General features: G+C 43.0%; 1 protein-coding gene across 1 annotated transcript; it reads right to left on the reverse strand.

The window, feature by feature from the left end:
• Window positions 1-1,590: 1,590 nt before the first annotated feature.
• LOC144134040 (uncharacterized) lies at window positions 1,591-15,061 on the reverse strand. Its single transcript, XM_077667042.1, has 6 exons — window positions 14,816-15,061; window positions 5,783-5,841; window positions 5,545-5,718; window positions 3,045-3,143; window positions 2,057-2,288; window positions 1,591-1,700 (listed from the first exon to the last, which is right to left on the reverse strand). Exons 1-6 carry the CDS (start codon window positions 15,006-15,008, stop codon window positions 1,591-1,593), a joined length of 867 nt encoding a protein of 288 aa, XP_077523168.1. The 5' UTR covers window positions 15,009-15,061.
• Window positions 15,062-15,209: the final 148 nt, after the last annotated feature.

The raw sequence follows: 15,209 nt of genomic DNA on the forward strand, positions 1-15,209 counted from the left end.
CACCTCAGGTAAAAACTCAATCAAGATTGAAGTACAAAAATAAGTACAGCGATAAAAAATACAGAATAATGCACGCATTATGTAAGTACGCTCTGATATCTCGCTAGTGTTCTATTAAAATTTCGATTTTCAGAAAGAACTATTATTAGGACTCATAAGAATGGAGAGAGACATGCTCAGTCTTTTTGCAGGGAATTGCAATCTGAAGTTGTTTTCTGACAAAAAAAAATTATCTGTGCAAATTTTTCGGGCAAAAATTCTTGCATGCTCCAACTTTGATTGGTTTGAGGAGGTCTGTATTTAAAAATTTCCTCGAGCCAGCTTGTGGGTTTCAAAGCAGCTATGCACGCCGCCAAGGCAGCTTTTGAGCCATTTGCACTACATGGGACCGAGCCCCTATTTTTCCGTCTTCGTCATAAGTATCTCATGGCGAAAAGTGTTAAAAGGTTTAGTCATGTGAAAGTAGACAGTGCCCACTTCACTGTGAATAAACACGTAAAGCCCACTGTACCATAGAAAGTTGCAGAGATAAAATTCAACTGATCGTTTTTTTACACCGTGCTCCAGAGGTGTTATCTTTTGTTTAAAATATGAATTCATACGTTCATACATTACCATATCAAAAAAATTTCCAATTCAACAAATAATTGACACTGGCCGAAAATTATTCACAGCATCGCCAGACCTATATACAGGAACAACTTTTGACAGTTTTCAAAGACAAGGAAAAATGCCAATGCGCAAAGATAATTTAATAAAATACGCTAGATAAGCTTGACCAAACATGTTACTGTATCCTTTGTTTATGAGGCTGGGAATTTAATTGACTCCTGTTGAATGTTTAGGCTGCTGCTTCTGTATCGCCGATAAAACTTCATACTGAGCGATAATTTAAAGCGCTACCCTACCGAAAATTTCCATAGAACGGAGAAAGCGGATCCATACGTACGGAATTATGGAACTACGGACTCCACAGTGTACGGGTATCCGCGTTCATCCGTACTTGAGGGATTCTTATGGACCTCCGCCTGTTATGGACTCCGTACAGTTGAACTGAACGGACTCCACAGCAGTCCATAAGCGGTGGACTCCACATATTTGTGCGGACTCCGCACTACCATGTGGAGGGCGATTCAGCCCGAATTACAATTGCACACTTTGGGAATGCAACAGCATGCATGCAGCTTTTAGCAATATGAGGCAACTATACAGTTCTGTATTCGTATTGATTATTATTTGCAGAAGTAAAAATTCACAGTGAGACTGAAATATGTACAGTATATAGACAAAATTTTGTTGGATGCAGATTCGAGAAAAAAAAATTATTTCTGCATTGTCTCAATATGCAGTCAGCTGGTATTTTTGCAAATGGAGCACGCATGTGCCCTCATGATCCAATGATTTTGATTGTCTTGCTTCGCCTAAGGAAATATTTTTTCGTAAACCCACATCATGCAAACTTTTCTCCATATATGACTATACATGTATGTGTTGACATGCATGAACAGCACTCACTGCCAGTGTAAGTGCTGCTAAAATGTACAGCTAAGCAAAGTACTTTAAATATCTTTAATTCATATATGTAGCCACTCAATTTTTCAGCACTTTCAGCATGTCGCCAAGGGATATATTTATGCTGCGCAAGCGCTCCTCCCTCATTTTGATGCTGGGATGCTTTTCCATGTGCATCTCGAAGGCCGCTGAAAACAGTAAAAATAACAGAGTACACAAAGTTTTGGAAACTGATGCAATCTATGCGCTTTTTATGGTACTGAAAGATGAAAAAAATGGACCCTTATAATTACTTTCTACTATATTGATTCAGACTGTTTCTTGCACCATATGCTTTGAAAGGGTCACAAGTGTCGTCATCATAGCAGAGAAAGTTATTTCCTTATGGTTAGTTACAGGTTTGTACCTACAATTATGGAATCCTCAAATAAACTTCGTATTATATGCAACTCCAAGGACCAAGTGTTAATGCATTATAGTCTCCAAATATGTGAATGAGAAAAGAGTAACATGCAGAGAAATACTTTACAATGAATAACCTTACCTCGGAGAGCTTTGAGTTTTTCGGGCGTAAGAGCCCGCCTCTCTGGTAGCTCAGGAACTCCCTCTTTGTGCAGGAAACGGTGGCAGGGCCTACCGGTTATGCTCCTATTGTAGAGCTCTTTCATACCCCATAGAGCCTTTGCCATTTCCCGCACAAAGAGAGAGTCCTTGGGCTGTGTCTGCAGGTAAGCCCATTTCCCTCTAGGGAGGGTCACCCCACAGGCCAAGTGCACCTAAAAAAAATTTTGAAGTAAGGTATGTCAGACACACTAAGAAAAAGCGCATCATCAAGTAAAATATTGGTTACTGATAATCAACAAAAACTGTTTTAATCTTCATACAGTGCTAATGCTAACCATAGTGCATGCAGCAGCTGGGCTACGATATGGAATAAGAGGAAGTTATGAATTGTAGACCACAACAGTTCCGAAGCCTGAGGAAATGCAGGCCATCAGTGCAGCCCTAAGAATTTCCATTTTTAATTCTTGTTTACAGTTCCTCATCAGAAGAGGTACAAAGTGTCTGTCACTATGACTGCTTTCCAGCTTCTTTTACGGGTGATACGCTCATAAAAGTTCTATACAAGCACATCTCTCTTGTGAGCCATCTCCAGTTAACCCCCTAAACGAAATCAAGCGAAATATTTGTAATTCCCTGTTAGCTAGCCATAGAAGACAATGCAACAAAGTTTTTGCCACAAACAGCCATTTTTCAGGCTTGTTTTCACTTCAACAAAATTTTCGTTCAGTGGAGCTGGGCTTTAAAATTCATTTTATGATAACATAGGCATAATTAACGCTAACTAAAGTAACTTTTCGTACATCCACATCACTAACAACAACATATAAAATTAATGGGTGACGATTATCAGACCTGAATGTTCTTTCCAAGCTCATCCTGACTGTCAGGCTTTGTTAATTCACCTGATGGCCTGAACCTTATTCCATTCATTAATGCTGCGAGTAAAAATGAAAATCTCCATTCTGTACCTCCTCGTTTTCTCTACCACCATTCTGTGTGTCGCCTCCTCTTGGGGCCCGTTGCCGCTCCTGGGCGATTACCGATGAAGTGGGCACATAAATCTGCGCCTGCAAAAATAAAATTGTCATTTCAGTTCCCAATTATTGTACACAGGTATTAATCAAGAACTCTTCAAGTAAAGTGCACTATTATCATTTATTTAAATTTTAATTAAAGTTGGTCACAGTGTTAGGTTATTTGCTATGCAAGCAAGTTATGTGACAGCACCTTTGCAATAAGCTGGCATGAGGGTTCCATATTGAGTAAAGAATGATAAGGTAGTAGTCTAATACCCCTGCCACACTAACAAATTTCACTTCAGTTTATTTTCATTAAAGATCCCAAATGGGGTGTTACATAAAGGGTGGGATAATGGTGCACCAGTGACAGCCGTCATAAACAATGATGGGCAAGTTATGGCAGCGATATGATAGGGAAGGCCGTCTACAGTCAGTTGCTACTCAACAAAATAATGATTGGTAAAGACGTTGGCACCGGCACACTGGTGCAGAACTTGGAAGAGGGTGATCGATGCGATGGGATCTGCGTGGTGGTGGTGCACAGATGTAGGGTTCTTGTCTTTAATGTCACTAAATTAATGTCATTCGGTCTCTTTTGGTCCTACATGGTAAAAAATAATGTCATTTGCAAATTATGGGAATGACAATTGGTGAAAAAAAAGTCTAATTAAAAGACATCAGTGCCCATAAAACGTGCTTGAAATTGTTGCGTACTGTTTCAAAAGCTGTTAAGAACATTTCTGGGCAATATTAAGGCTTCAAATATTATTTCTGGCAATTCTGCAGCACTTAAGTTTAGCCATCAAAGTCCAAGCCAAGGACAGAGTCAACCGCAAATCTGAAAAATGTAAACAAACAAAATGGCTGGCATGACACGGTGGAGCGCAGATTGTTGAAATAACTTCAAAAAAAGTGAAGTGCTCAGTTACAGCTTTAAGTACTTCCCAGCCAAACGAACATCGAATGCCAGCCAACAATCTACAAAAATATCCCCATACAGAACTCGAGCATTGCTATTAGAATAACTTTTGAATTATTAGTAATAACCACTGCTGTAACAAATGTATTTTTGAGGAGATGCCAGCTATCCATCTCATCATTCTGTGTGGAGTAATTAAAAGGGTATACGTGCATCTTCTCGGGAAAACTAGTTACTAAGATAGATTTCTCTATTCAAGCCCGTGACCAGCCAAAACAGAAAAAAAAAATCCTTGCTTGACTGCATATGTGGCTAATAAATACACAGCTCCTCATATGAAACCACTGGAGAAACAGAAAGGTGAAGAGCAAAACTGTCAGGAAGACAATGAGTTTCATTGTAAACCACAAGGCACGACACAAGGATGACACGAACGATAAGAAAGACTGGTAAATTTTAATGATATTCGAGAAGTAACAGATCAACAGCAAAATCAATTATCCCACACAAGGCATTAACACACCTTGCATGGGAAGTGCAGCCCAGAAATAATAACTAATAAGAGGATTATGCACCACTGCAGTGAAAGACAGGACATATTTGACAGGGCACAAAGAATGTCCTGCCAAATGGCAAATTAAATTTGGAAAGTGATACGCTACATGCCATCTTGCTTTCTAAAAACGCAACAAAAAATAATCAACACCAACCAAAAGAATGACGAACTAGATATTTCAGCTACCACACAGGAGCTTTGTTCACAATGAGGGCTGAACGAAGAACGAACACATTGCTCCGCACCAACCGTGCACGCGGCAGTCTTGCAGCAGACAACGGCACTGTCGGTTTATGACATAGCTCAGCCTGCTTCAATATGGCTGTTGCTGTCAGGGGGAGGGGCTTAGAGCTGATAGCTTTAATTGAAATTGCCACTTCAAAAGCGCAAGTCCAGCTCTGCATCTTTTTTAGGCATGCATAACAATGTTGTGGCTAGTACCTGCTATGTAAAACCACGATTTGTTGGTAGACCATGTCATGACCCCTTTAAGACGTCGACTCTACCTTTTGCCCTCACTGTGAACAAGGCTGCCGCGTGGAAGGCGAAGTGTAGTTGTCTTCGCTCTTTTGGTCGGCATCCTTTATTTTTTGTCATGCATCATCCCGACCAGATGGGTTTCCGTCAAACTGTTGACTTCAATATATTCTAAAAACACACTGCCAATGTATGTTTCCACGAACTATAGTTAGGCCCAGTAAATTTCTTTCGTGAAAAATAGTGATTTAAATAAGAACTTGTTTCCCAACACAATCAGGCTTACTTGTAACAGCCATATAGTTATAATGAACACTCAGTTATGATAAAACAACGAAAATATTACTCAGGGCAAATGGGCTGATCTTCTACCCATCACACTGGAAGACTTGTCCTACTAACTAAACAACATTCAGTGCACCAAATACCATTACCTCTCTTTTGGCACTACAAGGTAATAATGGTCGTTAACTGTATATATCATGTGTGCCACTCACTTGCACTGGTAGCCCCTGCTGTGCTGGGCTCGGACTGCTGGAGGCAGCAGCCTCTACTGCAGTTGGTGCAGCTGCAGCCAGCTCTGCCAGCCCTTCACCTGGCACGTCTCGTGCCCCAAGGGATTCTGAGCCTAGCTCAGGCTCCCTCGTGGCCGGTATGTCTGAGTTGCACACCTACAAGACAAATTGAAAATGCCCTTGTATATGCCAGTATTGAATCTCACTACACTTCACATACCTGTTGCTGTTCACTGCACTGGCAGGTTTTTCTTTTCTTCAGGTGTTCTTGCAGCTCTCCTGCACGATGAAAGCACTTGTATTCATGCCAAACAGATAGCTTCAACACCCCGTCACAAGTGAAAACCCAATTATGATGAAAACAAAACCGCAAAACTTGGAGACAAAAAATGCGATTTGTGCAACATGTTAAACTGAGTGTTCACATAATGAATACTTCTCAATTTCTGCCATTACAGATGGCCTTTGTAATCTTTTTTTTGCACCCATAAGCAGAGACACTGTACATTCCGCTTGTGTGCAACATAAGAAACAAGCCTGTTTCCAATTAAAAAAAATCCAAGAAGGCCATGAAAATAACATTTCTTCAAGCCAGTAAGTTTTCTGCTTATTTTTATCCAATTTCATACTTCAATATACACTGTATCGCATACCAATGCGCTCAGCAAGACTGCATAACTGGGGTGCATAGCAGGGGAGGTGTGAAAACCGGCCAGGCAAAACTGGCCCTTGAATGCATGAATGAGCTGACAAGGGAACAGAGCAGCTTAAGGTCTTCAAACCTTTTTACAAATTAACTATTGCGACTGCGCATTTCACACATCACAGGGCTTTATTTTTCTTTGAGCTCAGTTCGAGATTAAGCTCACATAGGAGAGAAATCCCTGTAGAGCAGAAAAATATGGCCGCTCATTGCGTTGGTAGTGTGCATGATCAGCTGCATTATACTGAATTAACTCTCAAGATGTCTGAACTCAAGTTGCTGTCCTGAAGGATGCCACATTAATTCCAGAGCACTTAACACTGTGCCAAAATTTCTTTTCATCTGCTGTACTGTGCTTTTTTTTTACTTCTGTGCTTATGTCACCTGCCTATAGAAAAGAAATACCCACATCAAGACTGCATGCAGTTCTCAATTACTTTATTTTAAACATTGCAAGAATTGCAGCACAGCATGGGTAATTATAATTCATTTCAGGAGCATTCACTTTATTTAGATTAAATATAAACATGTTGAAACTGCACCTTTCATGAATGAGAGAGTTCTCTTCCTGACACTCGTCTCCTTTAGGGTACTTGTGTGTAAACATAGCAACCCTATCTTTTTAGACAGGTGCGACGAAGAGAAAAACTTTTGTAATGTAAAGTTCGAAATCGCAACCTTATACAGAGCGACATTGTCAAATCCCTCAATGGCGAGAGGCGCCACTCGGCTCTTCAAGGTGCCGAGTGTCATGCATTTTATCGAGCAAAATCACTGTCATGCTCTTATACTCATGAATCACCATATCACAATCCTACATGAGATACCTACATCGCGAACTTAACCAAGTGTGCACACATGCTGTTCATACTTCCAAGCTGCCTCCCCGCTAGCGTGGTGCCAGCGCCCTAGATGGCAGCTCTTGATTTTGCCCTAGTGACATTCATGTGCAAGCAGGCTACTCCTCTCAATGGTGAATGTACTGCACTTTTCACACCTCCCATTCTAAGCACACCTTAGCATATCTGTTTGACCAGTGGGGTGAATGACAAATTACGACACAGTGCTATTCGTGAAGCTCCAATTCAACAACAAGCAGTCTTAAGGGCGACCCACATGGAGCATTTTTCTTGCAAAAAACTGGCGTCCGGCGGGGCGGCCGTTCGCTGCTGATCAAGCCGGGCTAGATATGTCCGCCCGGCAGTCAGCTGCTCGCCGGAAGCGGCCAACGTGGGCTATCAGCGCGGACCAATCAGGGTACGACCGCGTCAGACTTCCGCCCGCTTCTACAACATGGCCGCACCTGCCGAAGCGGCCTCTCGCTTCACCACGAACTCGTCGTTACCGCTACACTGTGCCTCAGGTTCACGGCAAACAAAAGTCGCACGAAGCTTTCGCTTTGTCCGAAGATGCCCGCAGCACAAAATTTTTGCTATGAAACGCGCCAGATTTTCGGAATTCTGTATTTGCAAAGCTGCTAGGCTTAGCCACTACACGTCGGTTGATGTCAGGAAGTGCAAGAGGTTCAAATAGGTTAACAATTTTTTTGTTCAGTAAGGGGTCACAAAGAATAATTCGTCCTCTTTGTCATCAAGGAATCAATAGGTTAATTGTAAATGCACAGCTGTTCTTTTCAGCATTTTACTAAGCATATGGAATCACGCCGTTTTTAAATCCTTGCAGCAGCGGTCTGGTGGCAGCCACCCATTTTCCGCCGCTTGTGGTGTTGCACGGCGGAAGAGCGGTGGCGTTCTGCAGTGCAAGTTCGCTCCATGTGGGTCCCCCTTTAAAAACGAGCAATGAAGTAGACCTCAGGCAAAGACAATGCCAGCACCAAACGTGATGCCCGTTTGGAAATGAGGCAAAATAAATATGTCTTGTTATCTTGATTGCATCATCATTGGCTGGAAGCCGTCACTCATTCTTCTATGCACTACACACCACCACTCATTCCACTATACACCTGCACTCATATACTACTCAAAAAGATAAAACGGAATTTCTCACAGCAAATACCGCCACAACGTTTTGAATTTTAGCCACCAGAAAGTCAGCAATGAAAATATTATCAAGACCCTGAGGCAAAGAACTCAATTTCACAAGGCTCACCACCTCATTTATGATAGGGCATCTTAGTCAAAGCATGCATTGGCCTTGCCTAATGTTCTCTAAAAGCCCAAATACATGCTTGCTAAGAATAGTTGCTATAAACGTGGAACTAACAGCAGCCACGCTGACAAAGAAACACCTCAGCAAACAATGCTGGCACTGCATCTCTCATGCACCAATTTTGTTCTTGAGATGCAAACAGTTATGTGCCTCACCAATTCCTTTTATGACCACTTCTTGCAGGTCATAGTTTCGTTGGTGTTCCTGTGACAGCTTTTTCCTAAGGGACCTAATTTCCAATTGTAGGTTTTCTATTTCTTTTTTTTTCCATCCAGTGCCCTCTTCTCCATGAGGTCTTCATCTAAAGAAGAGCTTTCTTCAAAAGAAAAGCTCAGCTTTTTGTGGCAAGCCTCCTTTTTCTGGGCCTTTTTTTGTTTTTGGCTCATAACCTGCTGAAATGAAAAGGAACATATACATCTTATTACTATCATTCTAAAGCACATTCATGGGCAAATTTCCAGTCCCATAAAAATCTAACTTCTAAGAACGAGATAAAATGGAAGAATAACCATAATTATGGTGCTATTTCTTGCTTTCAGCACACATACCATGGGGCCCACTAGAAGTACTTTCCAAGCAGCATAACCAACTTGCAAGTAGTCTGCAATTGTCTGACTACAAAAAACAAGTAGTGTTGCCCAACCAACTCTGTGCATCATCCTACGCAAGGCTTTTATGCGAATGAGGTGAAGAAAATTTCTGTGACCATTTTGACTCCACATGGTTGCATCTCGACAAAACAGATAATAGCATTTTAATGCCATAAACTCATTATCAACCAGTGAAGAATTTCAATTTGTGGATGATTTTGCTATTACGAAGCAAATCAACAGGTGATGTCACTATATTTAAACACATAACTGCCTTTTAATGTCACTATTAAAGGGAAACCAGATGGGAACACTAAGTTCTGATAGATTGATTGATTAACATCTCAGGATGATGACAGTCAGAAAATTGCCTCCAAGTGAAGCACCTGTGGTAACACCCCATGCAGATTCAAGAAACTGAAGCTCGTGGCGTGTCTACTTCGCCAGTAACAATTGGTTGAGTGGTTCGACGCACGGCCAAGCAGTCAAGAATGTGAAATACATAAAAACAGCGCAAACCAGATGATGGGCAGAAAGATGAGACAGGAATGTCACTACAGAGACTTTTACCTTGCATTCTGTGCATCCACCCTGTGTGCAGCCATGCTATGAGCATGTTTAGAATGGTATGCTTGCAACAGATTTACACCGTTTTGTTTGCTCGGAAGACAGTCAAGGGGTCCAGTTCTCGGTTAAGCCTTTGAACTGGCTTCTTTCCGCGCGCTTGTGGCATTCTCAAATTATAAAATGTATTGTTTTCTCCTGTACGGGCATGCTATGAAGGATAAAATCCTCACCATTGAAAAGGTGGTACGTATGCATAAACAACCAAACTCGCGAGTCTGCGATGAACCAGCGCCGGAGTCCCTCGAATACTTGAATTAGGCAGTTTCCTGAATATGCTTGGTCAAATCATTATGCTCACTCTCATGAAATGTGGAGAGGTAACATTAAATGAAAAAAAATAAAGGATGCTGTACTCACTGCCTCATTTGTAGTTAAATAACTGAACCGAGCATTCAGAGAAAGGTCAGCATGTTTGGCAGAGCTGAAATGCCACAGTCTCGTTTGCACAATGCCAAGCGTTAATAATTGTAACGCAGTTATTCTTCATTCTTCGGTATAGGGTACGGTTACACTAGGCCGATGCTACGGCGATCGGTTGGCTGGTCGGTATGCAAATGCCATCGCTGACGCACTAGTCTGTCAAGCTATACCGACGACGACGCCAGCAGGACCAATGACCCCGTATCGCAGTAATGTAAAAAGAGTGAACATAGTAGGAACTGGCAGAGTGTGGTGGGGGCTAGTTGATATGACATATTTTACTAAACTTAAGAACTTTAAAACTTATTGGACCTGATGCTAGCCACGGCGACATACGCGCGATGTTCGTGCACGAACGAAGATGTGCTTTTATTCGGTGCCTGCGCATAGAACCTATCAGCGAGGCAAGCGACACGGACAGAAAACGCCGCACGACGGTGCCACTCATCGCCGTCGCCTAGGCTTGTGCGGCCGAGCGAAAGCTTCACACCCGGTGAATAGACGGCCCGAAAGACAGCGCTTGTGTACCTTATCCACATCGAAAAAAGCAAACCGAGCGGTTGCATTTCATAACTTCACACTTTATTACTAATCAGTAAGGAACTTTCGCCATAATCTTGAATTTCGGTCAATGGTGGACCGCCGGCCCCTTTCGTGACGAGGCCTAGCGAGTACGCAGGATTCGTGTGTGCGATTTCGGCGATTGCAAAGAGCGAATTCGCGAGTTTTAGCACCTTAAATAGCTGTTGAGCTTAACTTTGGCTACAGTGCCCTCAAAGCGACGACTGCCTACATCGCAGGGTGCGAGTACAATAAAGAAGTGTCGATATGTGACCCGGTGTTCACAGCATGTGCTGAAGGCAGCCGGCAGCAGCAGTCGGCGTCGACTGTGGACAACAAATCTGGTAGTTTTCATTATTTCAAGTAATGTCCAAACTTATCTTTAGCTAAAGCGCTTTAAAATCAAATACTGATGACATAAGAAGAAGCAGATGCATTCAGCGGGAAGCGCCAGTCCTATGCGAGGCGTTTCCCAAGCAGGCGACATAGCATCAGCGGTGCTTATTGCAGTGTTATCATAGTGTGTAGACGAGGAAAGCTACAATTTGCGAGCAATACTACGTAATATTTAAGATAAGGAGAGCCCACTTTGAGCTTTATGCCAAGCAGTACTGTTTGCGCACAGCTATGTAAACAATCCCAGCGCGGGGCTATATGTTGCTGTGATCATCGCATTCCTAGGCCGCAATGCGCACGCACAGTAAACGCTAAATGATGTGCTATCATTTTCAAGCACTCATCTAGACGGCGGCGACCATTCATCGGTGTGGGCAGTGAAAACATTCGAGTCGCGTAGGGTATTGCAAGCGGCTTGGTTCCTGCAAAAGGCTTCTATGAGCCGAAGGGAATGTATGTTACAAATGCACATATGCAGCGGGAAGTCGTCTCATTCGGCACTTTTCTCTGCTCCTTTCGTGCCTCAAGGTTACTCCAGTGCCACCTTGTGATAGTTTGAGTTTAATTATCAAGCCGATGAATAGCGGACAAGAAACTGGTATCCAGCTACAAAACGACGCGGCTTTCACGGCGCACATCGGCGAAGGCATGCAATGCACGGCACGTGCCGCTTTTCGCATACAAAAGCACTCGACTGCTCAAAAGAAACCACACTCATAACATCAAAATAACTTGTTTATGAGCGTAAATAATAAAGCAGGGATCCATCGATTTCTGTTTCCTCAACAATCAGAAAAGGGGTGCCACAAGCAAGTCTACTTTCCTAAGGATTTCTCAGCTAGCGTACTAAGCTGACGGCTTCCGAAAATAAAACACTGAAAATGTATTTTATTTGGATAAGCTCAAAAAAAAAGAAGAAAAGTTTTCGAGCGACCGCCGTCTATGACGTGCATGCAAGCACCTCAGCAGCGCGCAGCAGACAACGCGGGGTGCACATGCCCTTCTAACGTCAGCGATCAGAGGTTGTTGCCAGACCAGCAAGCAGTTCGCAGAAGAAACAGAAAAAAATCGTTTTCAAAATATTTGCCGCACAGAATCAACTGAAAGTTGGGGGAATTTTAATTAAACGAGTTGAGAATTAAATGCGATAAGCAGGGTATGCGTGAAAATAGGCTGTCAAGGCCCCTTTAACTTAGTATTCCCATTCAGTGTCTCTTTACAGACAGCTTGTGCACACTGAGTATAACTCTATTATTTTCCCTGAATTCTCAAATAATTGCTGGTCTTCCAAACGTAATCTGCAACAAGAGTAGAACTCACAGATTACTGTTACATACAAGGTCTTTAATGGTCAAGGATTGATAAAACTGCCAAAGCTAGCACTAGTTCGTCGGCCAGGCTTCAGGTACCCGATTTATTCTTAGGCTACAAAGGACATTATTGTCAGGAAGGCCTGATAAGCCTCCCACCGAGGTTTGACTGGAGCCCATTAGAATAAATTACGAATACTGATCATACACAGGCTGCTTCCTTTCCTTTGCGCATCTCCCCACTCGCTTGTACTTCAATCTTTCAATCCACAATGGAGCACACAGCTAAAATAGGCAAGCAAATACATAAGATGCACTACGAAATATTCGAAAGCGAAGAACAGAGGAAAGGGCTGCTGCTAATGACACTTTTCCTGATGCAAGGTCGGCTTTGGCCAAACAGTGCCATGCTACAAAGTTGTTTCGTTTAATGAAAGTGACTGTTTACTCAAAGTGGGAAGCCCCCGGCCAGAGGAAAGCTTTTACCCACTGTATCAACAACAGGTTCCCGGCATCACTAAGAATTGAATGCCACACTTCTCACATGTGAAGCAGATGCTCCAATAACTTGGCCACTGAAGTATTGCAAATTGACAGACGGATACCTGAGTACTTTGCTGAGCAGCTTCATGAGCAGCATCATCAAACACATGCTTCGGCCACCGGATCCTTCGCTTGTTCAGTTTTTTTGCCTGTTCTTCTGCCGTTGCTGCATTATAGACATCTCAATTAAACATAATACTCATGAAACAATACAACATATGAACAAAGCAGTGTACAATTAGCAGAACAATTTCAAATATTATTGTCAGCCGTGGATTTATGTAATACATGCTGGAGCAGCTTGCCATTCTATACATGAGTGATGCAAGGTTAATCTCTAATTTGAAGAAATAATTTGTGCCTATTATTAGCTGTCCAACACCAGAATTGTGCATGCTTGAAGTTGTAATTAACATGACAAAGCTGTGATTATTTTGTTACCATGTCTTTTGTTACCATGACTATGGTGTCAGCCGACGCTTCCTTCACTGACGGCTCGTGCACCCAGTCGCTCATTACAAGTTGTAGGCCTCAGCGCCTTCCACAACTTCAGTTGCTTATGAGTAATGAAGCTTTTTCTTGACATTCAGAATTAGTGGATGCCTGAAGCAACCACGCATGGCCACAAGTCAATGTCCTGGATGCAGCTGCTTGCCCGCAGTGCGAAAGGGTCCAGCTGTTTGTTTTCTCCTCATAACGCTGCCTATCATATTTGGATAGAGTCGCTGTGTAATCTCCAGGAACCAAAGCCATTCTCTTTGTAAACAGTTAGGCTACTTGAGCACGTCACTTAAAAGTAGGGGTTCGACATTTCAGATAAAACCAAAATAAACCGATAAAAGTATGCCGATTTCAGTTTTCGAAAAACGTTAGTATTTTCGGCATGCAAGGCAAAGATAGCTGGCTGTTGAAAGCGAGTTACACTCTGCCAAAGCTGAAATTAAGTAAGCAGGAAGCCAGGGGCATGATGCAACAATGACGTTGATCCCTTTCTCCTTCCCATGGGGGACGAAATTTCCTCAATGCGTTCTGGTTCGGCATAGGAGTGGGTTTGAGACCCCTGCTAGAAGTAAAGGGAGGACAGGAACATAGAATATTTGTTTGTTAGTGGTATCTGACATTGTGCGCTTGTTGTCACAATATGGTTTATGGTTTATCAGGGTTTAACATCCCAAAGCGACTCAGGCTATGAGAGACGCCGTAGTGAAGAGCTCCGGAAATTTCGACCACCTGGATTCTTTAACGTGCACTGACATCGCACAGCACACGGGCCTCTAGAATTTCGCCTCTATCGAAATTCGACCGCCGCGGCCGGGATCGAACCCGCGTCTTTCGGGCCAGCAGCCGAGCACCATAACCACTCAGCCGACGTGGCGGCTTGTGTTGTCACAATACGTGCAATGCGCCCTCCCTGATGTGTTAGCTTGTCCACTCACGCATGTTATATCTATGAGTATCGTAAGTAATCATGGCTCAACACTGCACATTTGTTGATAACGTGTTTCTTCTTATGTCTCTAGAGTAGACGAGTACAATAGGCTGACTCAGCAACGTGCGCAGTCGGGTGGGAATGACTACCGGAAAGTTGAAGCCGCGCAAGACCTGCAAGCAAAGCTGTACCCCGATAGCGACTTGTGATGAAGTCACAAAACCGCTGTCATCATGAATGCTAGCGACAGTCTGTTGCGGGTTTTCTCCAGAAAAATCCCTGCCCGACGAAATTGCGAGGGCAAACAGCCTAGCATTTCCTGGTCTCTCCAGTTCTTGTCACGCTCGCCTGCACTCGCGAGGGGTACCCTCAAAGACAGCTGTACCGCATGCACTAGCGTCACGCGCGCTGCGATAGTTTATAAATTTGCACACCTCCTACAAGCGTAGCAACGCGACTGCTTTCCGGATTTCTTAGTGTGGACAAAAATACTGTTGTCACTTACCAGCCAGTTCTTCTATATCGCCAGGATAATAATCTTCATCACCGCCATCCGGAGCGTCTTTGTCCCGCCAGTAGACCAACTTGTTTTTCGCCAAGTCCTTTGTAGATTTTGGGCAATAATCTTTAATTAGGCTGACTGGCACGACGGCCTTTTCACCGTCTTTATACAGCACGTATGCGAGCAACGGCTCCATAATAAAGAAATATTTTCGTAGGCTAACAAAGCAGCGCAGCTAGGGACCCCAAAAAATTGCACCTAATACCTAACACAGCTACGATGGCTAGAAGCTTTGGATACTTTTGGCTTGTTATGGCCATGCTTTGAAAAGGCAATTTTTTTCTAGCGCGCACGCGGAGCATATTTTAATGAATACTTATAAACTTCACAGTTCTTT

Source organism: Amblyomma americanum, chromosome 5 (genome assembly GCF_052857255.1).
Source record: "Amblyomma americanum isolate KBUSLIRL-KWMA chromosome 5, ASM5285725v1, whole genome shotgun sequence".
In the NCBI taxonomy this organism is placed as follows: Eukaryota; Metazoa; Arthropoda; class Arachnida; order Ixodida; family Ixodidae; genus Amblyomma; species Amblyomma americanum.

Coding starts and splice junctions, on each gene's coding strand:
- LOC144134040 (XM_077667042.1), bottom strand. CDS start 15,008: ATGGAGCCGTTGCTCGCATACGTGCTGTATAAAGACGGTGAAAAGGCC. Junction 5,842..14,815: donor CGATATAGAAGAACTGGCTG/GTAAGTGACAAC, acceptor TTCATCGTGCAG/GAGAGCTGCAAGAACACCTG. Junction 3,144..5,544: donor AGCAGGGGCTACCAGTGCAA/GTGAGTGGCACA, acceptor TTATTTTTGCAG/GCGCAGATTTATGTGCCCAC.